This window comes from Gallus gallus, chromosome 38 (genome assembly GCF_016699485.2).
Source record: "Gallus gallus isolate bGalGal1 chromosome 38, bGalGal1.mat.broiler.GRCg7b, whole genome shotgun sequence".
Lineage (NCBI taxonomy): Eukaryota > Metazoa > Chordata > Aves > Galliformes > Phasianidae > Gallus > Gallus gallus.
The window spans coordinates 165,328-189,980 of NC_052569.1; the positions used below are offsets into that span (position 1 = coordinate 165,328).

General features: G+C 65.5%; 3 protein-coding genes across 8 annotated transcripts in view; all 3 read right to left on the reverse strand.

Moving 5' to 3' along the window:
- Positions 1-5,212, reverse strand: part of LOC101748756 (ryanodine receptor 1-like) — a 70,827-nt gene extending 65,615 nt beyond the window's left edge. The window contains 3 exon segments of the mRNA XM_040655096.1: positions 1,497-1,656; positions 3,517-3,636; positions 5,069-5,212. Coding sequence (XP_040511030.1) covers positions 1,497-1,656; positions 3,517-3,636; positions 5,069-5,113 — 325 coding nt within the window. The 5' untranslated portion in view covers positions 5,114-5,212.
- A 2,238-nt stretch (positions 5,213-7,450) lies between these two features.
- Positions 7,451-16,997, reverse strand: SLC8A2 (solute carrier family 8 member A2). The gene is made up of 8 exons (XM_025144480.3): positions 16,929-16,997; positions 12,316-14,072; positions 11,486-11,589; positions 11,345-11,362; positions 10,856-10,980; positions 10,183-10,282; positions 9,316-9,591; positions 7,451-8,260 (listed from the first exon to the last, which is right to left on the reverse strand). Exons 2-8 carry the CDS (start codon positions 14,064-14,066, stop codon positions 7,884-7,886), a joined length of 2,751 nt encoding a protein of 916 aa, XP_025000248.1. The 5' UTR covers positions 14,067-14,072; positions 16,929-16,997; the 3' UTR covers positions 7,451-7,883.
- Positions 16,998-17,364: 367 nt separating this feature from the next.
- Positions 17,365-24,577, reverse strand: KPTN (kaptin, actin binding protein). 6 transcript variants are annotated; one of them, NM_001396671.1, is made up of 11 exons: positions 23,992-24,577; positions 23,528-23,610; positions 23,062-23,146; positions 22,917-22,971; positions 22,593-22,668; positions 22,420-22,493; positions 21,615-21,817; positions 20,330-20,534; positions 19,338-19,473; positions 18,398-18,578; positions 17,365-17,737 (listed from the first exon to the last, which is right to left on the reverse strand). In NM_001396671.1, the coding sequence occupies exons 1-11, from the start codon at positions 24,191-24,193 to the stop codon at positions 17,463-17,465; spliced, it is 1,575 nt and encodes a 524-aa protein (NP_001383600.1). In that variant the 5' UTR covers positions 24,194-24,577; the 3' UTR covers positions 17,365-17,462. The 6 variants fall into 6 exon arrangements, with proteins under 6 accessions (NP_001383600.1, XP_015127970.3, XP_040511070.1 ...); XM_015272484.4 differs by having other exon boundaries at positions 18,398-18,559; positions 21,615-21,724; positions 23,992-24,287; XM_040655136.2 differs by having other exon boundaries at positions 21,615-21,724; positions 23,992-24,287.
- Between the last annotated feature and the right edge of the window lie 76 nt (positions 24,578-24,653).

Genomic DNA, 24,653 nt, shown 5'->3' on the forward strand with positions numbered 1-24,653 from the left:
CACGGGATTGGGGGGGGGGGGGGGGGGGGGGGCTGCAACCGGGATCCATGCGGATGGGAGGGGGGGGCTCAGGATTTGGGGGGGGGGGGGGGGGGGCTGAGGGACCTGAAGGGGTCTCAGGATCTGGGGGGTCAGAGGGGTATGGGGGGGGGGGTTTCAGGATTTGGGGGGGGTCTCAGGATTTGGCGTGTGAGGATTTGAGGGGGGGGCTCAGGATTTGGGGGGGGTCTCAGGATTTGGGGGGGGTTGGAGGGGTGGGAGGGGGTCTGAGGATTTGGGGGATGGTGTCAGGATTTGGGGGGTCTCAGGATTTTGGGGGGGTCGGAGAGGTGTGGGGGGGGTCTCAGGATTTTGGGGGTGTCTGAGGATTTGGGGGGTGTCTGAGGATTTGGGGGGTGTCTGAGGATTTGGGGGGTGTCTGAGGGACCTGAAGGGGTCTGAGGATATGGGGGGGGTGGTCTCAGGATTTGGGGTGTGAGGATTTGAGGGGGGGCCTCAGGATTTGGGGGGGGGTCCAAAGGTTAAGGAGGGGTCTCAGGATTTTGGGGGGGGGGTCTCAGGATTTGGGGGGGTCAGAGGTGGGGGGGGGCTCAGGATTTGGGGGGGTCAGAGGTGGGGGGGGGATGGTGTCAGGATTTGGGGGGTCTCAGGATTTTGGGGGGGGTCTGAGGATTTTGGGGGGGTGGGGGGGTCTGAGGATTTGGGGGGGGTCCCCCAGGATTTTGGGTTCTGAGGATTTTGGGGGGGGTCTCCATGCGGAGGAGGAGGAGGAGGTGAGGCCGAAGGTGGGGGGGGCACAGCACCTCCTTACCCACTTATCCAGATCGACCCCCTGGGGCGGGCGTGGGGCGAGGGGGGGGGGGGAGGGGGGGGGGAGAGAACAGAGTGTCATTTGGGGGGGGGGGGGGGGGATGAACCTGAGACCCCCCTCAGCCCCCCCTTCCGCTTAAGGACCCCCCCCCGGGACCCCCCATTCACCTCCATCATAAGGGGGAGGGGGGGCTGAGCCCCCCTGGGTTCATTGATCCCCCCCCCCAAGGACCGCTCTCCCCCCCCCCCCCATAGACCCATCTGCTCTCCTCCATCAGAGGGAGGGGGGCTGTGACCCCCCAACCCCCCACCCTGACCCCATAACCCCCACCCTGACCCCATAACCCCACCCCATAGATCCCCCCCCAGAACCCCCCCTACTCTCAGAGCTATTGGCCAACGTGGGGGGGGGAGGGGCAGTGACCCCACCATAACCCCCACCCCACAAACACCCCCCCCCCTCCCCCCATCACCCCCCTCCGCCCATTCTCTGCTCTGCTGACCCCACACGGAGGGCCGTGACCCCCACCCTGACCCCGTGACCTTTGACCCCGACCCCACGGCCCCACCATGACCCCCACCCCATCAACCCCCCCCCCCCCCTCCCCGGTACCCCATCCCGTTCCCCCCCCCCTTCCCCTCCCCCCATTCTCCACCGACCCACACGGGGTGCCACGCCCCCCCACCCCGCTCTGCCCCCGTGCCCTTTGACCCCCGACCCCGCGCCCTTTGACCCCCGACCTCTCCGCCGCTCTCTGCGCAGTTGGCCAACATCTCCTGCAGCGCTCGGACCGACAGCGACTGCTCCAAAACGAAGCAGCACACGGCCAAATCGGGGGGCACATTCTGGGGGGGACAGCGGGGGGCAGTGGGGTCACCAAAGGGACATTGGGGTCACGGGGGCCTTGGGGTCGGAAGGGGCACTGAAGGGACATTGGGGTCACGGGGGGCATTGGGGTCATGGGGACAGCAAGGGGACATTGGGGTCACGGGGGGCACATTGGGGGACATTGGGGTCATGGGGGGCACCGAAGGGACATTGGGGTCATGGGGGGCACCGAAGGGACATTGGGGGCACATTGGGGGACATTGGGGTCACGGGGACAGCAAGGGGACATTGGGGTCACGGGGACAGCAAGGGGACATTGGGGTCACGGGGGGCATTGGGGTCACGGGGACACCAAAGGGACATTGGGGTCAGAAGGGGCATTGAAGGGACATTGGGGTCACCGGGGGGGGCACCGAAGGGACATTGGGGTCATAGGGGGCACATTGGGGTCATGGGGACACTGAAGGGACATTGGAGTCATGGGGGGCATTGGGGTCATGGGGGGCACCAAAGGGACATTGGGGTCACGGGGGACATTGGGGTCACGGGGGACAGCAAGGGGGCATTGGGGTCACGGGGGCACTGAAGGGACATTGGGGTCATGGGGGGCATTGGGGTCACGGGGACACCAAAGGGACATTGGGGTCAGAAGGGGCATTGAAGGGACATTGGGGTCAGAAGGGGCATTGGGGTCACGGGGACATGGAAGGGACATTGGGATCAGAAGGGGCACTGAAGGGACATTGGGGTCACCGGGGGGGGCACCGAAGGGACATTGGGGTCATGGGGGGCATTGGGGTCATGGGGACACTGAAGGGACATTGGAGTCATGGGGGGCATTGGGGTCATGGGGGGCACCAAAGGGACATTGGGGTCACGGGGGACATTGGGGTCACGGGGGACAGCAAGGGGGCATTGGGGTCACGGGGGGCACTGAAGGGACATTGGGGTCATGGGGGGCATTGGGTCACGGGGACACCAAAGGGACATTGGGGTCAGAAGGGGCATTGAAGGGACATTGGGGTCAGAAGGGGCATTGGGGTCATGGGGACATGGAAGGGACATTGGGGTCACCGGGGGGGGCACCGAAGGGACATTGGGGTCATAGGGGGCACATTGGGGTCATGGGGGGCATTGGGGTCATGGGGACACTGAAGGGACATTGGAGTCATGGGGGACATTGGGGTCACGGGGGACAGCAAGGGGGCATTGGGGTCACGGGGGGCACTGAAGGGACATTGGGGTCATGGGGGGCATTGGGGTCACGGGGACACCAAAGGGACATTGGGGTCAGAAGGGCATTGAAGGGACATTGGGGTCATGGGGGGCACATTGGGGTCATGGGGGGCATTGGGGTCATGGGGGGCATTGGGGTCATGGGGGGCATTGGGGTCATGGGGGGCACCAAAGGGACATTGGGGTCATGGGGGACATTGGGGTCACGGGGGACAGCAAGGGGGCATTGGGGTCACGGGGGGCACTGAAGGGACATTGGGGTCATGGGGGGCATTGGGGTCACGGGGACACCAAAGGGACATTGGGGTCAGAAGGGGCATTGAAGGGACATTGGGGTCATGGGGGGCATTGGGGTCACGGGGACATGGAAGGGACATTGGGATCAGAAGGGGCACTGAAGGGACATTGGGGTCACCGGGGGGGGCACCAAAGGGACATTGGGCTCACAGGGGGCACATTGGGGTCACGGGGGGCATTGGGGTCATGGGGACACTGAAGGGACATTGGAGTCATGGGGGGCATTGGGGTCACGGGGACATTGGGGTCACGGGGGGCACCAAAGGGACATTGGGGTCACGGGGGGCACCAAAGGGACATTGGGGTCACGGGGGGCACCAAAGGGACACCAGAGGCCCCCCCACCTGCGCGTTGGATGTGGGCTCCAGGAAGCAGAGGCGGTTCCCGAAGCCTTCGGCCGCCAGGCAGAGCTTCAGCTGCTCCTTCAGCAGCGTTGTGGTGCACTGCAGCACCACCTCATCGTCCTGGGGGGGGGCGGGGGGGGGGGGCACGGCCATAAAGACCCCCCCTCAAAACCCCACACCCCCCCCCAGGCCTCTCTTTCCCCATTGCGCCCCACTGCTGCCTCATTCCCACCCTCCTCTGTGCCCCATTGGCCCCCATCCCCCCCCCCCCCCCCCCCCCCCCCCATACCACCCCATCACCCCGGGGGGGCTCAGAGCCATAGAGACCCCCCCTAAAAAGAACCCCAATCAGAGCCCCCGCTGTGCCCCCCCCCCCAATGCCTCAGTTTCCCCATTGCGCCCCATTGGTGCCTCATTCCCCCCCCTTTGCGCCCCATTGGCCTCCATTCCCCCCCCCCCCCCCCCAATACCCTTCCATCATCCTGGGGGGGTCACAGCCCTATGGCCCCCCCCAAAAAAAACCCCATCCCCCCCCAGTGTTCCTCATCACCCCCCCCCCCTTTGTGCCTCAGTTTCCCTGTTACCCCCCCCATAATCTGCCCCCCCCCCCCACAGCTGCTCCCATCACTCTATGGGGGGGGGGGCACATTCCTCAGCTGCCATTGGGGTCACTGCAATGTGGGAGGGGGGGAGGGGGGGGCACCCGATCCTATATCCCCCCTCCCCCATTTCACTCCTCATTGAAAAACAAAAAGCCATTAAAAATTAATGAGCCCCATTAAAAAGATAATTAATCTCATTAATTCCCACCCCCTCCCCCCCCCCCCGCTCCAATTTTTTGAGGCCAAATTGGGACAAATGGCCCAAAATAGACCCCCCCCCCCCCCCCCCCCATAGAGGGTATTTTTGGGCCCCGGATCCCATTTCTGCCCCCCCCCCCCCCCCCCCCCCAATAGAACAGCTGTGCGCCCCTCCCCCCCCCGGGGGTATTTTTGGGACAGGGACAGGTGGGGGGTTGGGGGGGGCGCAGCTCATCCCCCCCCCCCCCGTGCTCCCAATGCCCCCCCCAGTGCCCCATTCCCCCCCCAATACCCCCCCAGCCCCCTCAATTGCCCCTATGTGCCCCCCCAGTTACTCCATTCCCACCCCAATGCTCCCCCAATGCCCCCCCAGCCCCCTTAATTGTCCCTATGTGCCCCCCCAGTTACTCCTTCCCCCCCCAATGCCCCCCCAGTGCCTCCCAATGCCCCCCAATAACCCCCCCAGTACCCCCCAGCGCCCCCCCCAGACCCCTCCTCCACCTTCCAGTGCCTCCCAGTAGCCCCAGCCCCCCCCCAGTACCCCTCCAATGCCCCCCAGTGCCCCCCATTCCCCCCAGTGCCTCCCAGTATCCCCCAGTGACCCCCAACCCCCCCTCAGCCCCCCCCAGCCCCCCCAGTATCCCTCCAATGCCCCCCAGTCCCCCTCCCACTGCCCCCCAGCCCCCCCAGTCCCCCCCCAGTGCCCTCCCCACTGCCCCCCATTCCCCCCCATTGCCCCCCCCCAACCTCACCGTCCTCAGGAACTGCACATCGTCCTCCCCGTCCCCCTCCGCCATCGCTCCGTGGGTTCGAATCCCGCGTGGGGTCACCCGACGTCACTCGTGGGGGTCGCGGGGTCCCGCGTTGGGGGGGGGGGGGGGGGTTCGTGGTGGTCCCGGAGAGGAGGGGGGTGGGGGGGGGGTCGTTGGGTGGGTGGGGGGGGGGGGGCAGCGCGCTGTGTCCGTCCCCACGCGCTGTCCCCACGTTCTGCACCGCCGGGTCCCGCCCCGCCCCCACGTCACGGAGGGGGGGGGGGGGGGAGGGGGGATTTGGGTAGGAGGGGAAACTGAGGCACACCGCCCCCAAACCCATCTATGGGGTGAGGCCCCCCCGCAGCCACCTATGGGGTGCGTGACCCCACCCAGAGCCCACCTATGGGGCTGTGCCCCCCCCCCCCCTCACAGCCACCTATGGGGTTCTGCCCTCCCCCAGAGCCCACCTATGGGGTGTGCCCCCCCCAAACCCGCCTATAGGGCTGTGCCCTCCCCCAGAGCCCACCTATGGGGTGTGTGACCCCGCCCCAAAATCCACCTATGGGGCTGTGCCCTCCCCCAGAGCCCACCTTTGGGCTGTGTGACCCACCCCCCACAGCCACCTATGGGGTGTGTGACCCACCCAGAGCCCACCTATGGGGCTGTGCCCCCTCCCAGAGCCCACCTTTGGGCTGTGTGACCCCCCCAGAGTCCATCTATACGGCTGTGATCCCCCCCTCCCCCCCAAAGCCATCTATAGGGTGTGTGATGCCCCCATACCCATCTATGGGGTGTGTGATGCCCCCATACCCATCTATGGGGCTGTGCCCCCCCCCCGGAGCCCACCTATGGTGTGTGCGACCCCCCCCCTAGAGCCACCTATAGGGTGAGCCCCCTAACCCTAACCCCCACCCCATATCCCCCCCCATATCCCACCCCCATTCCCCCACCCCATATCCCCTCCTATATCCCCCCCATATCCCCCCATAGCCCCCCCCATAGCCCCCCCCCATATCTCCCCCCATTGCAGACAATGACACACACAGTCCCGGTGTCACCCCGGGGGGGGGGACGGACGGTTTCTTTTGGGGCCATTCAGACCCACAGTGACGCCCCCAAAATCGCCCCCCCCGAATTTGGGGTTAAAATTGGAGCCCCGGGGGCCACCATTAAAAAAAAAAACGCCATTAAAACGAATCCGAGCTCCGAAAAGTGCCCCCCCCCCCCCCCCCAACACCCACCCCATCCATCCCTGCCCCACTGTGGGGTCCCCCGGGGGTGGGGGGACACGGAGGGGACGCCGAGGGGACTTTGGGGTCCTGAGGGGATGGGGGGCGTTGGGGGGGGGGAAGGGAGACCTTATGGGGCGGGCAGGGGGACCCCAAGGGTATGTGGGGACTGTATGGGGTTGGGGGGGCAAGGGGACCCTGAGGGGACATGGGGACCCTATGGGGTCGGGAGGGGGGGGGGAAGGGGGGCCCCAAGGGGATCATATGGGGCCATGGGGGTGACAGGGAGACCCTTAAGGGATGTGGGGACCCTATGGGGTCTTGCGGGGGGGGAGGGGGGGGGGTAGGGGGACCCTGAGGGGACATGGGGACCCTATGGGGGCTGTATAGGGCCATGGGGGGGCAGGGGGACCCCAAAGGGATGTGGGGACCCTATGGGGTCAGGCGGACATGAAGATGGCAAAAAAGCCTCCCTATGGGGACAGGAGGAACACGAGGGGTCGTGGGGACCCAATGGGGACACCAGGAAGACCCCAAGGGGACATGGGGACCCTATGGGGTCCATATAGGGCCACGGGGACACCAAGAAGACCCTGAGGGGGTATAGGGACCCTATGGAGGGACCCAATGGGGACACCAGGAAGACCCCGAGGGGATGTAGGGACCCAATGGGGACCCTATGGAGACCCCAAGAAGACATGGGGACCCTATGGGGAACATGTAGGGCCACGAGGACGTGAAGAAGACCCCGAGGGGACATGGGGACCCTATGGGGACCCTATGGGGACCCCGAGGGGGTGGGGTACCCAATGGGGACCCAATGGGGACACCGGAAAGACCCCAAAGGGATGTGGGGGCCCTAGGGGGACCCTATGAAGACCCCAAGGGGATAGGGGACCCAATGGGAACCCAATAGGGACACCACGAAGACCCCACGGGCCGCGGCGCTCTGGGAGGACCCGTCCTCTTCCCCAGTGTGGGGCTGTGTGGGGCCGCCCCCCATGTCCCCCTGTGCCCCCCACGTCCCCTTGCACCTCCCATGTTCACCCATGTCCTCTTGGGGTCCCCATGCCCACCCATACCCCCCATGTCCCCCACGTCCCCCTGTGCCCCCCACGTCCCCCATGTCCTCTTGGGGTCTCCATAGGGTCCCTATGCCCCCCACGCCCCCCATGTCCCCCACATCCTGTTGGGGTCTCCATAGTGTCCCTATGCCCCCCACGTCCCCCATGTCCTCTTGGGGTCTCCATAGGGTCCCTATGCCCCCCACGCCCCCCATGTCCCCCACATCCTGTTGGGGTCTCCATAGGGTCCCTATGCCCCCCATGTCCTGTTGGGGTCTCCATAGGGTCCCTATGCCCCCCATGTCCTGTTGGGGTCTCCATAGGGTCCCTATGCCCCCCACGTCCCCCATGTCCTGTTGGGGTCTCCATAGGGTCCCTATGCCCCCCATGTCCTGTTGGGGTCTCCATAGTGTCCCTATGCCCCCCACATCCTGTTGGGGTCTCCATAGGGTCCCTATGCCCCCCATGTCCTGTTGGGGTCTCCATAGGGTCCCTATGCCCCCCACGCCCCCCGCGCCCCCCTCAGAAGCCCCGGATGTGGCAATACGCCTCCAGGCTGGCGAAGAGGATGTAGAGCAGCCAAAGGCCGAGGAAGAGGGCGGCCGTCAGCACTTTGGGGGTGCGCGGCCCCCCCAGCTCCCCCCCGATGTGGGGCCGCCGGCGGTACATGAGGACGCTGATGCAGACGAAGGCGAAGATGGTGAAGAGGGTCACCGAAAAGGCCAAAGTCCCCGTCTGCACCTCGAAGTCCCGGCCCTGAGCCGCCCAATAGATGGCGGCCACCGACCAGGCCACCCCCAGCCCCAGGAAGACGTTGACGGCGTTGGAACCCGTCACGTTCCCGATGGACGCGTCCGCGCAGTGGTCCTGCAGGGCCGCCACTTTGCTGGCGAAGGTGTCTGTTTGGGGGGGGGGGGTGGGAAGAGGTCAAACCGGTGTGGGGATGGAGGGGGGTATTGGGGTGGGTGGGGACATTGGGGACATTGGGGTGGGTGGGGATATTGGGGTGGATGGAGATGGATGGGGACATTGGGGTGGATGGGGCAGGCAGGGATGGATGAGGACATTGGGGTGGGTGGGGACATTGGGGTGGGTGGGGCGGGCAGGGATGGAGGGGGATATTGGGGTGGGTGGGGATATTGGGGTGGATGGGGACATTGGGGTGGATGGGGAGGGCAGGGATGGATGGGGACACTGGGGACATTGGAGTGGGTGGGGATATTGGGGACATTGGGGTGGGTGGGGACATTGGGGTGGGTGGGGCGGGCAGGGATGGAGGGGGATATTGGGGTGGGTGGGGCAGGCAGGGATGGATGGGGACATTGGGGACATTGGGGTGGGTGGGGATATTGGGGTGGGTGGGGACATTGGGGTGGGTGGGGCGGGCAGGGATGGAGGGGGACATTGGGGTGGGTGGGGATATTGGGGTGGGTGGGGCAGGCAGGGATGGATGGGGACATTGGGGACATTGGGGTGGGTGGGGATATTGGGGTGGATGGGGATGGATGGGGACATGGGGTGGGTGGGGACATTGGGATTGGTGGGGATGGATGGGGACATTGGGGACATTGGGATGGATGGGGACATTGGGGTGGGTGGGGACATTGGGGTAGGTGTGGTGGGTGGGGATGGATGGGGACAGTCCCTGTTATGTCCCGCTGTCCGTTACCCCTTTACCCCATGGCCCCCATCACCCCCATTGCTCCCAGTGCCCCACGGCCCCCACTGTGTCCCAATTGTCCCTTTACCCCACTGTCCCCACTGCCCCCACGGCCCCCACTGCGCCCATTGCCCCCATTGTCCCCGCTGTCCCTTTACCCTCTCGTCCCCATCACCTCCACCACCCCCATCGTCCCCATTGCCCCATCGCCCCCATGGCTCCCAGTGCCACGTTGCCCCCACCGCACCCATCGTGTCCCCATTGCCCCCACGGCCCCCCCACGGCCCCACACACCGGGGATGGAGGTGCCGAGCGCCACGAAGACGACGGCGTTGACGGAGTCTTTGAGGCCGACGGTGCAGCCGAAGTGGGCGGCCAAATCCCCGATGAGCGCCGTGAGGACCCCGATGAGCAGAATGGAGACCCCGAAACACGCCCAGCCGTTGCAGTACTCGGTGGGGGGCACGCAGGCGAACAGAACCTTCCAGAAGACGGTCAGGAAGTGCATCACGTAGTCGAAGCACGACGGCAGGCGCTCCTCCCGCCCGTCCTCCTCCTCCTCCTCCTCGCCTGGGGAGGAAGGCTGCGTCAGAGCCGGGGGCGTGGGGTGACCCCAAAGGGTCCCCATTGGCCCTTAAGGGTCCCCATCGGCCCCAAAGTGTCACCAAGAGTGGAAGAATGGGCATGGGATGACCCCAAGGAGTCCCCATTGGCCCTTAAGGGTCCCCATCGGCCCCAAAGTGTCACCAAGGGCAGAAGAATGGGCATGGGATGACCCCAAGGGGTCCCCATTGACCCTAAAGGGTCCCCATCGGCCCCAAAGTGTCACCAAGGGCGGAAGAATGGGCATGGGATGACCCCAAAGGGTCCCCATTGACCCCAGAGTGCCCCCCGTGGGGCAAGACGTGACCCCCAGGTGACGGTCCCCACGGTTGGGTGTCCCCATGATGGGTGTCCCCCATAGTTGGGTGTTCCCACAGTTGGGTGTCCCCATGATGGGTGTCCCCCATGGTTGGGTGTCCCCCATAGATGGGTGTCCCCACGGTTGGGTGTCCCCACGGTTGGGTGTCCCCATGATGGGTGTCCCCATAGTTGGGTGTCCCCATGGTTGGGTGTCCCCACGGTTGGGCGCCCCCCCGGTGCGGTGACGCGGTGACGCACCGGCGCTGACGGTGATGGCCTCCAGGAACTGCTCCCTCCAGGAGTGCGTCCCGATGACGGTGGCCAGGTTGGTCTTCTTGATCAGTTTGTCCACCGTGTTCTGCAGGACCATCGTCCCCATTGTCCCCATTGTCCCCATTGTCTCCATGTCCCCATTGTCCCCGTGTCCCGTATCCCATATCTCATATCCCCACGATGTCCCCACAGTGTCCCCATGTCCCCACACCCCCGCTGTCCCGTACTGTCCCATATATATGTCCTCATATCCCCATGGCCCCGTGTCTCCATCCCCACAATGTCCCCACGATGTCCCCACACCCCCACTGCCCCCCACTGTCCCCATGTCTTCATATCCCCATGGCCCCATGTCTCCATCCCCATGATGTCCCCACGATGTCCCCATGATGTCCCCATGTCCCCACACCCCCACTGCCCCCCACTTTCCCCATGTCCTCATATCCCCATGTCCCCACAACGCCCTCATGATGTCCCCACATCCCCACACCCCCACTGTCCCCACAACGCCCTCATGATGTCCCCACACCCCCACTGCCCCCCACAGTCCCCATGTCCTCATATCCCCATGTCCCCACAATGCCCTCATGATGTCCCCACATCCCCACACCCCCCCTGCCCCCCACTGCCCCCCACTGTCCCCCCGCTGTCCCCCTGCCTTGAAGTCGTAGCTCTCCTCGATGACGACCTCCAGGCGGCAGTTCTCCCCCAGGATGGGTTTCCCCATCTCGGCGATGCGCCGCGCCTCCTCCTCCTCCGCCGACAGCGCGCGGTCCCCCTCGGCTGTGGGACACGGGGTGGGGACGTGGGGGGCATGGGGGGGTGGCATTGGGGGGTGGCATTGGGGCATGGGGACACAGCGGAGGCATGGGGCAGAGCAAACACACAGCAGGTGGCACAGCGACACAGGGGGACAGGTGGCACCGGGCATGGGGGTGACATTGGACGTGGGGGTGACATCGGACATGGGGGTGACATCAGATGTGGGGGTGACATCATCAGGTGTGGGGGTGACATCAAACATGGGGGTGACATCGGACGTGGGGGTGATGACATCGGACACGCAGGGGACGCAGCACACAGCGCCCGCCATCCTATGGGCCTCAGCCAGCTGAGGAGGAGGAGGAGGAGGGAGGAAGGCTCCTACCTTGGTTCAGCAGAAGGGCTGCAGAGGGGACAGGAGGTGGTGAGAGGCTGCGTGTCCCCCCCACGTCCCCCCATGTCCCCCCCACGCCCCCCCCACGCCCCCCCGTCCCCCCCCGTCCCCCCCCGTCCCCCCGCCCCCTACCCGAGATGCCGCGTTTCAGCCAGCGCGGCGGCCCCAGCTCGATGAAGAAGTTGTCCCTCTTCTCGTACTCCTCGTCGTCCACAATCTTCACCTGCAGCGTCTTCCTGGGGATGGGGGCGTGGGGGAGTCACCTCGGGGGTGTCCTGGGAGGATCCCCACCATCCGTCTGTCCGCCCGTCCGTCCCTCCGTCCGTCCGCCCGTCTTTTTGGTGATCCTCCCATTTCTCCACCCCTCCCTCCCTCCCCCCCTCCTCCATCCATCTTTCCATCCATTTCCCCATCCATCCATCCATCCACCCATTTCCCCATCCATTCATCCATCCACCCATCCATCCATCCATCCATCCCTCCATCCATTTCCCCATCCATCCTTCCCTCCATGCCTCCATTTCTCCTTCCATTTCCCCATCCATCCACCCATCCCATCCCATCCCATCCCATCCCTCCACCTCTCCATCCATTTCTCCATCCATCCATCCATCCATCCATCCATCCATCCATCCATCCATCCATCCTTCCATCCCTCCCTCCCTCCCTCCCTCCATCCATCCATTTCTCCATCCATTTCCCCATCTCTTCACCCACCCACCCACCCACCCACCCATCCACCCATCCATCCATCCCTCCATTTCTCCTTCCATTTCCCCATCCACCCATCCCATCCCATCCCATCCCATCCCATCCCATCCCATCCCATCCCATCCCACCCCATCCCATCCCACCCCTCCACCTCTCCACCCATCCCTCCCTCCCTCCCTCCCTCCATTTCTCCACCCGTTTCCCCACCCCCCCCTCCCTCCCTCCTCCCCCCGCCCCACGGCCGCCCTCACGCCGTCTCATCGTTGCGGAACTCCAACTCCCCGCACGCGTCCTCGTAATCCACTCCTCCTCCCCGCGCGGTGCCCTCCACGGTGCGGTAGGGCAGCAGCACCGTCCCGCGGGCGCCCGAGCTGCGCACCACCGTCACCTCCACGGCGCCCTGGCACTCGCTGACGTGCACCACGCGCTCCTGGAAGGAGAAGATGCCGGCGTGGTCGTCGTCCAGGATGGTGACGGTGGCCACCAGCGGCGCCACCAGGCGGCCCTTGGGGTGCTCGGCCGAGTCGGCCTCGAACATCCCCTCGGCGTCGCCCACGCGCAGGTTGAGCAGCCGCACGAAGAAGTGCTCGTCCTCCTCGAAGATGTCGTCGTCGATGATGCCGATCTTCAGCTCCTTCTGCGTCTCCCCCGGCTTGAAGATCAGCGTCCCCTCGCTGTACTCGTAGTCCGAGCCCGCCTTGGCCGAGCCGTCCTCCGTCTTGTAGTCCACGTAGAAGGTGTGGTTGAGCTCCGCGCCGTGCTGGCACGCCACCGACAGCGTCACGGCGCCGCAGTTCTCCAGGCAGTGGTAGAGGCAGGGCTCGAAGAAGATGCGGCTGCACGCCTCCTCCTCGGCGTCCGACGGCACCTCCAGCAGCGCCGAGGAGCGCTTGGAGAACTCGGCCACGTGCTTCCGCAGGACGTTGCCGGCGCCCGTCATCATCCTCGTGGCCTGGATGCGGTAGAAGGCGCGGCTCTTCTGCTGGTGCAGCAGCGCGTAGTAGTTGGCCATGTCCACCAGCTGCTCCAGCTCGCGCTCCGGGTGCTTCTGCTTCAGGTCCTTCAGGATCTGGATCACCTCCCGCCGGCTCTCGTCCAGCTCCTTCTCCTCGGCGCTGGCGGGGAGGGCGGGCGAAGCGCCGCCGCCGGCGGAGCCTTCGGCCTCGCGGCGCTCGGGGGGCTGGAAGCCGCCGTCCATCTCGATGCCTTTGGGCAGCTCCGCCTCGGTGCCGATGATGATGCCGCTGCGCGGGTCGGCGCGGTAGCGCTTGTAGACGTACTTGTAGAAGAGCAGCCGCTTGTCGGCCGCCCAGGCGAAGACCACGCAGACCGGGAAGAAGACGAGGGTGAGCAGCGCCTCCCACACCTGCACCACGCCGGGCGAGATGACGGCCAGGATGAGGTAGAGCCAGATGTAGGCGAAGATGCTCCACGCGGCCGTGACGAAGAAGACGCGCAGGTGTTTGATGCGGCGGCTCTCCCCGCTGGGGATGACGTAGACGCAGACGGCGATGACCACGAACATGTTGAAGGCGGCGCTGCCCACGATGGTGCCGGGGCCCAACTCGCCCGCCTGGAAGTTGTGCCCGCACACCTCGATGACCGACAGCAGGATCTCCGGCGCCGACGAGCCCAGCGCCATCAGCGTCAGGTTGGACACCGTCTCGTTCCAGATGCGCACCGTGCCGATGCTGGTCTCGCCGTTGGCTTTGGTGATGGTGATCTCCTTCTCCTTGGAGGTGATGACCTCGATGGAAGCCATGAAGCGGTCGGCGATGATGGAGACGCCCAGGAACATGTACATCATGGCCACGAAGTAGACGACGGCGCGCGCCGCTTTGTCGCCGAACGAGGGGTCGTCGGGCTGCCAGACGGGCAGCAGCACGCCGGGCTGGCAGCGGTTGGAGCCCTGGCACGTCCCGTTGGCTTCCGACGGCGGCTCCGGGGCGCACGGCTCGGCCAGCAGCAACGCGGCCGCCAGCGCCGCCCGCCACGCCGCCATGCCGGCCTGCGGGGGGAGACGTCAGCAGGGGGGTGGGGGTGGGGCTGCTGAAGGGAGTTGGCGGGTTGGGGGCAGAGGGTTGGGTTGGGGGCAGTGCAAGGGCTGGGGGGCAATGCAGCGGGTTGGGGGCAATGCAGTGCGTTGAGGTCATTGCACTGGGTTGGGGTCTATGGGTTGGGTTGGGGTCAGTGGAACGGGTTGGGGTCAATGGATTGGGTTGGGGTCTATGGGTTGGGGTCAGTGGAATGGGTTGGGGTCTATGGGTTGGGTTGGGGTCAATGGGTTGGGTTGGGGTCAGTGGAATGGGTTGGGGTCAATGGGTTGGGTTGGGGTCTATGGGTTGGGGTCAGTGGAATGGGTTGGGGGCAATGGGTTGGGTTGGGGTCAGTGGGTTGGGTTGGGGTCAACGGGTTGGGTTGGAGTCAATGGGTTGGGTTGGGGTCTATGGGTTGGGTTGGGGTCAGTGAGTTGGGTTGGGGTCTATGGGTTGGGTTGGGGTCAATGGAATGGGATGGGGTCAGCGGGTTGGGTGGGGGTCAACGGGTTGGGTTGGAGTCAATGGGTTGGGTTGGGGTCAATGGAATGGGTTGGGGTCAATGGGTTGGGATCAGTGCAGTGGGTTGGGGTCAATGGAATGGGTTGGGATCAGCGGGTTGGGTTGCAGGTAATACAGTGGGTTGGGGTCATTGCAGTGGATTGGGGTCACTGCAGTGGGGCTGAGGGCAGTGCAGTGGGGCTGGGGGTGATGGAATGGGGTTGGGGCCGCTGCCGTGGGGTGGGGATCGAGGCTGGGGGCAGTGCTATGGGTCAGGGGCAACGCAGAGGGGCTGGGGGCGGCACAGCGGGGCTGGGGACGATGCCGTGGCTATACGGACGACGCGGTGAGGACGGAGGCAATGAAGTGGGGCTGGAGGCGACGCAATGGGGCTGGGGCCCGCAGCCGTGGGGCGCTGAGCAGTGGGGCTGGGCCGCATCCCCGGGCCCCATTGGAACCGCCCACGGCTCCGGGGGTGCAGGGATGCGTGGGCGCGCGAGGCTCCGCCCGGCAACCGCGTGGTTCCCATGGCAACGGGGGATGGGAACGGCTGGAGACGGGGGATGGAGAGGGAAGGGGGGACCGCGAGGGGACCCCCGCCGTGAGACCCACAGCCCGCTCTGCCCCATAGCCTCACCCCACCGCTCTGCCCTACGGCGCCGCCCCCGCCGCCCCGTCCTCGTCCCTCCGCCGCACCGCTCCCATCCCCGGAACTCAGCCCCCATTTCCCCCATCCCTGTCGCTCCGTCCCCACAGCGCTGACCCCACTGTCCCGTCTCCCCACACCTCCACCCCACTGCCCCCGCCCCACTGCCCCATCCCCATCCCTCCGTCCCACTGCCCCCGTCCCATTCCCACCGCCCCACGTCGGCACCGACCCCATCCCGCTCCCCCCGGGGCCGTGGAGCCGTCGCCTCCGCTCTCAGCGGCGCAAACACGGCTGTAATTAATTTAATCGCCTCATTAGCAGCGTCTGGGTGAAACATCAATTAAACCATCCGGGGGGTTCTGATAGGAAAGGCGGGGGGGGTGGGGGGGGGCAAATGCAGTGCCGGGAGGGGGGCACCGACTGCGGCTATGGGGACGGCGCCAGGTCCCCATCCCAGGACCCCATCTCTGGAGGAGGGTTGGGTTTAGGATTAGGGTTGGGTTGGGGTCGGGGTTGAGGTTCGGTTGGGGTTGAGGTTCGGTTGGGGTTGAGGTTCGGTTGGGGTTGAGGTTCGGTTGGGATTGAACTTGGGTTTGGGTTCGGGGTCGGTCGGGTGTGGGGTCGGTCAGGTGTGGGGTCAGTCAGGTGTGGGGTGGGTTGGGTTGGGGTTAGGATTGAATTTGGGGTCGGCTGGGTTTGGGGTCGGTACGATTTGGGTTGGATTTGGGCTTGGGGTTCATTGAGTTTGGGGTTGGTTGGAGTCGGGGTTGGATTTGGGTTGGATTTGGACGGGTTTGGGGTTGGGATTTGTTGGGTTCGGGGCTGGTTGGGGTTGGCGTTGGGTTGGGATTGGATTTGGGGTTCACAGCATTGGAGTTGGGGTTGGATTTGGGGTTTGTTGCATTGGGGTTGGGTTTGGGGTTGAGGTTCGTTGGGTTCGGCGTTGGGTTTGAGGTTGGATTTGGGGTTCACTGAGTTGGGGTTGGATTTGGGTTGGATTTGGAGTTCGTTGTGTTGGGGTTGGATTTGGGGTTGGGGTTCATGGCATCGGGGTTCGGTTTGGGGTTGGATTTGGGGTCGGTTGGGTTTGGGGTTGAGTTCAGGATTGGGGTTGGTTGCACGAGGAACCCTCCGTTGTCCCCAACCCATCAATGGGGACGGAGTCGGGAGCTGCTGGGGTGCGGGAAATGGGGGGGGGGGGGTGGGGGAGGAGGAGGAGGGGGAGGAAGAGGAGGAAGAGGAGGAAGAGCGCCGGGGGGCACCTGATGCTGCCAGACCCGATCCCGGGGACCCCCAGGTGAGGCCATGGGGGGGGGGGGGGGGGGGGAACGCGGGGAACCCCCATCCTCATCACCGCCCCCATCCCGTCCTCACCCTCAGCACCGTCCCATCTTCATCCTCATCCTCATCTTCATCCCCATCCCACCCCATCCCCACCCCATCCCGCCCCACTGTCAGCCCCACATCCCACCCCACCTCATCCTCACCCCAATCCCGTCCCCCCCCCCTTCCAATCCCTCATCCCTCCACCCCCCAACCCCCCCCCCGCCCACCACCTGTTCCCATCCCCGAGAATCCCCCGGGGTTCCCCATCCCCACAACGCCCCCCTTTGGTGCCCCCACCCCGTAGGGACCCCCCCCAAACGCCCCCCCGGTGCCCCCCCGGTCCCACTCCCACCTCTCACGCCGTCCGTCCCCGCTCCTTCCCTGCTCCTTCCCCGCTCCGTTAACGCTCCATGGCGCGGGCGGGGGGGGGGGGGCGGGGGGGGCGGAGGCACAGCTGAGGGGGGGGAGCGAGAAAAGGGGGGGTACCGGAGAGCCCCGCCCCCTTTCCCCCCCCCGCCCCTCGGCTCCCCCCGCTGCAAACGGCGGCGCCGCGCGTTCAGCACCAGAGCCGCGGACAGCGCCCGCGTGCCTCAGTTTCCCCCACGGGAGGGGGGATCCCACTCCGCCCCCCCCCCCCCCCATCCTCGGGGGGGTCCCCAAAACGCCATGGGGACACACCGCCCCCCCCCCGCCGTGTGCCTCAGTTTCCCCTCCCCAGACCCGGAGTTCCCCCCCCCCCCCCCCCCATGGAGCCCCCCCGGCGCTGCCCATTGCGTCACACGGGGGTCGGAGCGGTGCCGTTTATTGGGGTCTCTGGGGGTGGGGGGGGGTATCAAAGGGTCGGCGTCACCGTCTGAATTTTGGGGCCATTTCTCTCTGTTTTGGGTCATTTTTGCCTTTTTTGAGTCCATTTCTTCTCTTTTGGGCCCATTTCGCTCCATTCTGGGGCCGTTCCCCCCCCACTTGGGGGCCATTTTTGCCCTTTTGGGGGCCGTTTCTCCTCTTTCCAGCCCCACTTTCGGTGCCCCCCCCCCCCCCACACCCCATCCACCCCCATCACTTGGGGGTCCCGGTCCCCTCCCCCCCCCTCTGCTGTGCCCTCCGTGCCACCTCCCTGCGCAGCCGCTCCTTCAGGCGCTGTGCTGTGGGCTCCAGGCTGTGCTGTGGGGGGAGAGGGGGGGACACTGTGACCCATAGGGGGACACTGTGACCCATAGGGGGACATTGGGACCCACAGGGATGACATAGAGACCCAGAGGGGGACACTGTGACCCATAGGGGGACATAGGGGCCCATAGGGGTGACATAGAGGCCCATAGGGGTGACATAGAGGCCCATAGGGGAACACCGTGACCCATAGGGGGACATAGAAACCCATAGGGGTGACATAGAGGCCCGTAGGGGGGCACAGGGGTCCACAGGGGGGGACAGGGACCCAAAGAGGTGATCCGGTGACCCACTGAGGTGACCCAGGGACCCATAGGGGTGACATGGGGACTCATAGGGACCCATAGGGGTGACATAGGGACCCATGGGGGTGACATAGGGACCCATAGGTGACACAGGGGCCCATAGGGGTGACACAGAGACCCACTGAGGTGACCTGGTGACCCACTGAGGTGACCCGAGGACCCATAGGGGTGACATAGGGAGCCATGGGGTGACATAGGGACCCATAGGGGTGACATAGAGACCCATAGGGGTGACATAAGGAGCCATAGGGTGATATAGGGAGCCATAGGGGTGACACAGGGACCCATGGGTGACACAGTGGCCCCCTGAGGTGACCCATAGGGGTGACCCGGGGGGGGCAGCACCCACCTGCAGGACGTGCAGCCCCTGCAGACACCCCACGGCCACCTCCCGCAGCCCATCTCCCGTCAGGTCCGCCCCACACAGCGCCAGCACCGGGCCGGGGAAGCGCCGCGTCCACAGCAGCTGAAAGCCGCAGCGCCGGCCGCGGTAGGCGTAGCACAGCAGCTCCTATGGGGCACAGCAGCTCCTATGGGGCACGGGGGAGGGGGGGCCCAGAGACACCCCCCCCGCCCCCCCTCCATAGCCTCGTTAGGGCCGGCGTTAATCGCCCCTTCCGAGCGCTGAGGTGGGGCAGCGCTGGGGGCCATCGGGTCAACCCATTTCCAGGAGCTGCGTGCCCACCCCGTGGGGGGGGAGGACACCCCCACGCCCCCATCGTCATCATTGGGTCCCACCACGGAGGTGTCGGGGTGGGGGTGCTGGGGGGGTCCCACCGTGAGCAGCAATGGGGGTGGGGGGGTCTCCTCCTCAGAGGATGGGGGACCCCCGAGGTGGGGGGGTCCAGCAATGAGTCTCCCCCTCCTAATGGGGGAAGACGCCTGAAATGGGGGGGGGTCTTCCCTTCCTCCTCCGCACAGTGTAGGACTCCCACAATGGGGGGGTCCCCCAATAAGCAGCAATGGGGGTGGGGGGGTCTCCTCCCCCTCCTCAGAGGGTGGGGGACCCCTGAGATGGGGGGATGCAGCAATGAGTCTCCCCCTCCTAATGGGGGGGGTCTCCCCTTCCTCCTCCCCACAGTGTAGGACCCCCACAATGGGGACGTCCCCCAATAAGCAGCAATGGGGGTGGGGGGGGCTCTCCTCCCCCTCCTTTTCCCCCCAGTGTAGGATCCCCAAAATGGGGGTGGGGGGGGAGGGGGGTTCAGCAGCATCATTTCCCGTCCGGTTGGCGGCCGCGGCCCCCCGGGGCCCCCCATACCATCTGGGTGTGCCCCCCGAGGCCATACCTGCCCGTAAGTGCCCAACAGAACCTCGCGGCCGCCGTCCAACGCCGTGCAGGCCAACATGGCGCACAGCACCGCGTCGTGGTGGTCACTGCCAGGCAGCGACAGCTGCTCCGTCAGCCCGCGGCTCAGCACGTCCCTGCGGGGGGAACGGGAGGTGCGGGCGGACAGGAGGACACGGGGACGGACGTGGGGACAGCGGGTGTGGGGGTGGACGTGGGGATGTGGGGACAGACAGGAGGACATGGGGATGTGGGGATGGATGTGGGGACATGGGGACAGACAGAAGGACACGGGGATGGACATGGGGACAGGGGGATGTGGGGGTGGATATGGGGACGTGGGGACAGACAGAAGGACATGGGGACAGACATGGGGACATGGGGACAGACAGAAAGACATGGGGATGTGGGGACATGCGGACAGACAGAAGGACACGGGGATGGACATGGGGACAGGGGGGTGTGGGGGTGGATATGGGGATGTGGGGACAGACAGAAGGACATAGGAAGAGACTTGAGGACATGGGGACGCGGGGATGGATGTGGGGATGTGGGGACATGGGGACAGACAGAAGGACATGGGGACACAGGGACGGACATGAGGGCGTGGTGACACGGGGACATGGGGACACAGGGGGGGATGTGGGGACAAAAGGACGTGGGGACGGACATGGGGACATGGGGACGGACATGGGGACAGACATGGGGACGGACATGGGGACATTCTGTTTGGTCAGCCCCCAGCCCTGGGGGTGTGGACATGGGGACACAGGGATGGACACAGGGACAGACAGATGGATGTGGGGACATAGGGACAGACGGGGGGACAGACACGGGGACAGACATGGGGACAGACATAGGGACAGACGGAGGGACAGACACGGGGACAGACATGGGGACAGACGGGGGGACAGACACGGGGACAGACACGGGGACAGACACGGGGACAGACATGGGGACAGACGGGGGGACGCGGTGGGGACGCGCACTCACCGGTACACCACGGACATCTCGATGGTGCTGGCCACCAGCAGGCTGTAGTGTGGGGTGGGCTCCGGGCCGGGCGCTGACGGCCCCACATCATCGGCCCCGCGGTGCCCCCCGGCGACGTCCCCGTCGTCGTCCGGCTCCTCCAGGGGGAAGAGCAGCACGGTGGAGATGGGGCCGTCCTGCTGGATGCTCCAACTCTGCAGCACCGCTGGGATGCGGGGAAACGGCTGATGGCACCGGGACCGTGAGGACACCCATTGGGACCACGGGGACGTGGGAGGACGGTGGGGACACCCACTGGGTCCGTGGGGACACGGTGTGAGCAGGGGGACACGTGGTGGCCCCAAGGGGATGGGCCGGGACCACGGGGACACGGTTTGACCATGGGGACACCCTATGGGGCCATGGGGACACCCATGGGGGACCATGAGGACATGGTATGACCGTGGGGACACGTGGTGGCCAAGGAGATGGACCAGGACTATGGGGACGCCCATCAGGACCATGGGGACACCCAATGGGATCATGGGGACACAGCATGGCCATGGGGACACAGTATGGCCATGGGGACACCCAATGGGATCGTGGGGACTCGGTATGACCATGGGGACACAGTACGGCCATGGGGACACCCAATGGGACCATGGGGACGCTTAATGGGACCATGGGGACACCCAATGGGATCAGGGGGACACCCAATGGGACCATGTGGACATTCAATGGGACCATGGGGACACCCAATGAGACCATAGGGACACTCATTGGGACCATGGGGACACCCAATGGGATCATGGGGACACCGTATGACCATGGGGACACAGTATGGCCATGGGGACACCCAATGGGATCGTGGGGACACCCAGTGAGACCATGGGGACACCCACTGGGACCATGGGGACACCCAACGGGATCATGGGGACACAGTATGACCATGGGGACACAGTATGGCCATGGGGACACCCACTGGGATCGTGGGGACACCCAATGAGACCATGTGGACGTTCAATGGGACCATAGGGACATCCACTGGGACCACGGGGACACCCAATGGGATCATGGGGACACCCAATGGGACCATGGGGACACCCAATGGGACGTGGGGACACCCAATGGGACCATGGGGACACCCAATGAGACCATGAGGACACCCAATGAGACCATGGGGACACCCAATGGGACCATGGGGACACCTACTGGGATCACGGGGACACCCAATGGGGCCATGGGGACACCCAATGGGGCCATGGGGACACGTGGCGCCCCGGGGCCGCGCGCCACTGACACTCACCGCGCGTGTCCTGGTCCACGTGCGCCACGCGGACGTAACCGCTCTGACAGCCCACGGCCGTGAGACGGCGCCGCGACGACGGCACCGTGCAGACATCCAACCACAGCGCACTGCGGGACAGCGGGGGGGACAGCGGGGGGGCGCGATGGAGACGTGGGGACACCAGGATGGTGTGGGGACATTGAGAGGACACCACGGGGACACTGAGGGGATATCGTGGGGATGTGACGTGGAGAGGTGGGGACGCCCGGATATTGTGGGGGTACCGCGGGGACATCGTGGGGGTGTTGTGGGGACATCGTGGGGACATCGTGGGGACACGGAGGGGACATCATGGGGACATCGTGGGGGTGTTGTGGGGACATCGTGGGGACATCGTGGGGACACGGAGGGGACATCATGGGGACATCGTGGGGGTGTTGTGGGGACATTGTGGGGACATCGTGGGGACATCGTGGGGGTGTTGTGGGGACATTGTGGGGACATCGTGGGGACACGGAGGGGACATCATGGGGACATCGTGGGGGTGTTGTGGGGACATTGTGGGGACATCATGGGGACATCGTGGGGGTGTTGTGGGGACATCGTGGGGACACCATGGGGACACGGAGGGGACGTTGTTGGGATGTGGGATTATGGGGACGTCGCGGAGATGTGGAGATATGGGGACGGTGGCGACATTATGGGGACATTATGGGGACGTTATGGGGACATTATGGAGACATTATGGGGACGTTATGGGGACGTTATGGGGACGGGAGGAAATGGGGACATGGGGCCAACGGGGCCATCCCATCCCCCCCACCTGCTGGGCAGCTCCTGCAGCTCCGGGAAGAGCTCATGCAGCGGCTGCTCCTCGAACTGATGCAGCCCTTCGTTCTGTGGGGGGACATCGGCGACGTGGGGACAATGGGGACAACGGGGACAGCATGAGTGTCCCCCCCCTTTCCCCCCCCAGCGCCCCCCATCCCCGCTCACCTCCCGGTACAGATGGATCCCGGGGTCGGTGCCGCTCAGCAGGAATACGGTGTCACATCTGTCCCCAATGTGGACCCTGGGGGGGGAGGGGGGGACAGCAGTGACGGGGGGCGCAATGGGGCCACGGCGTGGGGAAATTGGGACAGTGGGGACACGATGGGGGTAGCGGGGACGCAGCATGGGGACACATTGGGATGCAATGGGAACGCAGAGAGAGAATGGGGGGGGCATTGGGGGGGCAATGGGGACACACTGGGAATATATGGGGTGACACATAGGGTGGCACAGGGGGTGACGTATGGGGTGAGACGTGGGGCGACGCACTCAGCGTGGCACAGCTGCAGGGGGGTGAAGCGCAGCTCCAGGTTGAGGCAGCTCTCTGTGGGGGTGACATCACAGTGACATCATCAGCACGGTGACATCATCACCACCGCGGTGACACTGGGGGGGACACGGGGACGCCACCCACGCGCCACGGAGTCGAGGTCGAACTCGCAGCCCGGCTCGTAGTCGCAGTAGATGTTGAGGAAGGGGCTGGGTTTGTCCCCGGAGTCCTGCCGGTAATTAATTACCCCGTTAATTACCCTACTAATTACCCCGTTCGTTAATTACCCCAGCCGATCGCCTTGCACCTCCATGAAGGCAACACCCACTTAACGACCCGCCCCTTAATGAACGCTCTGCCCCATTCATGACCCCCAAGCGCTGACGCAGGTGATGCCCCATTAATTAGCAACCGCGCTCCTTAATGAAAACGACGCCTAATTAACGAATCACCCCCTGTCTCGATGCAGGTGACTCAACTAATTACCACACAGCCAACATTCAGTTCATTAACCCCCTACCCTGACGAAGGCAATGCCCAATTAACGAGCCAACCCACCCCGTGGCCGGACGAAGGCCGTGCGCGGTTAATTAACCAGGGCTGTAATTACCTTAATGAAGGTGATGCCCACCACCAGCCCCCGTTTCGGGGCCGATTTCTGGAAGCAGCCGATGGAGACGATCTCTGCGTCCACTGCAGAGCGGTGTCAGAGGGGGACACCCCCATAGGACCCCAATAGGAACCCCCAATGGGACCCCCCAGTGGGACCCCCCTTTGACCCCGCGCCCTTTGACCCCTTCCTTTTATCTCAACCTCCTGACCCCATCCTTTGACCTCTGACCTCTGACCCCACCCCTTTGACCCCTCCCCCTTTAACCCCTCCCCAGACCCCGCCCCTTTGGCCCCGCCCACTGACCCTTGGCCCCGCCCCCGCCCCCAATCTGGCACAGCCATTGGCCGCAGTGCCGCCCCAGACCACGCCCCTTTACCGATAGCCCCGCCCCCCACCCCGGGGCTACGAGTGCCCACGTGACCCCGCCCCCTGACCCGGAAGTAGTCGCCCCGCCCCCTGACCCGGGATGTAGGTGAACTGCAGCTCCCGCGCCACGGGCCGCAGTTTGTGCCGCAGGTGTTGGTAGCGGAAGTGCAGCACTTTGCCCTTCAGCGTGGCCGCCAGCAGCCCCCCGGCGCCGGGCAGCGCCGCCAGCCCGTACACGTTGCTCTGCGACGGGAGGCGGCTGCAGCTGTCCTCCACCAGCGGGCACGGCCCCGCCATGACCCGCACAGCCGCACCGGCGCGGCGCGGGGCAGCCCCAACACCGCCGCTCCGGGGATGGGGCCTCCGATATGCGCGGCGCTCTGACGTCACTGATCGGCGACGGGTGAGACGACGAAGCACCAATGGGAGGCCGGGAGGAGGAGAAGTGGGCGTGGCTTAAGGGAATGGGCGTGCCTTGAGGACAGGAGGCGGGGCCTGAAGCAGCATTCCCCATGTGGGATGTGGGGCAGTCATGGGGTACACAGAACATCCCCTCCCCCCCCCCAAAAAATGATCCTGAGGGGAAACGGGGCACAAAAGGACCCCCTGAGAGCATAGCGGGAGGTTATGGGGCAGCTGTGGGGCACAGAAGGATATGAGAGGGGCGTGGGGCAGAGCGTGGGGTGGTACAGAGCACACAGAACCACCTGGAAAGGGACAAAAGGGGGAGCTGTGGGGCACACAGGACTGGGGCTAT

What these genes read in the sequence shown, in the direction of transcription:
- SLC8A2 (XM_025144480.3), bottom strand. Translation starts at nt 14,066, where the DNA reads ATGGCGGCGTGGCGGGCGGCGCTGGCGGCCGCGTTGCTGCTGGCCGAG. An exon ending in GGCCATCACCGTCAGCGCCG is followed by an intron (nt 9,592 to 10,182) that starts GTGCGTCACCGC and finishes CTTCCTCCCCAG; the next exon opens with GCGAGGAGGAGGAGGAGGAG. An exon ending in GCTCGGCACCTCCATCCCCG is followed by an intron (nt 8,261 to 9,315) that starts GTGTGTGGGGCC and finishes CCCCCCAAACAG; the next exon opens with ACACCTTCGCCAGCAAAGTG.
- KPTN (NM_001396671.1), bottom strand. Translation starts at nt 24,193, where the DNA reads ATGGCGGGGCCGTGCCCGCTGGTGGAGGACAGCTGCAGCCGCCTCCCG. An exon ending in GCAGTTCACCTACATCCCGG is followed by an intron (nt 23,611 to 23,991) that starts GTCAGGGGGCGG and finishes ACCGCTCTGCAG; the next exon opens with TGGACGCAGAGATCGTCTCC. An exon ending in AGGGGCTGCACGTCCTGCAG is followed by an intron (nt 17,738 to 18,397) that starts GTGGGTGCTGCC and finishes CTCCCCCCACAG; the next exon opens with CACAGCCTGGAGCCCACAGC.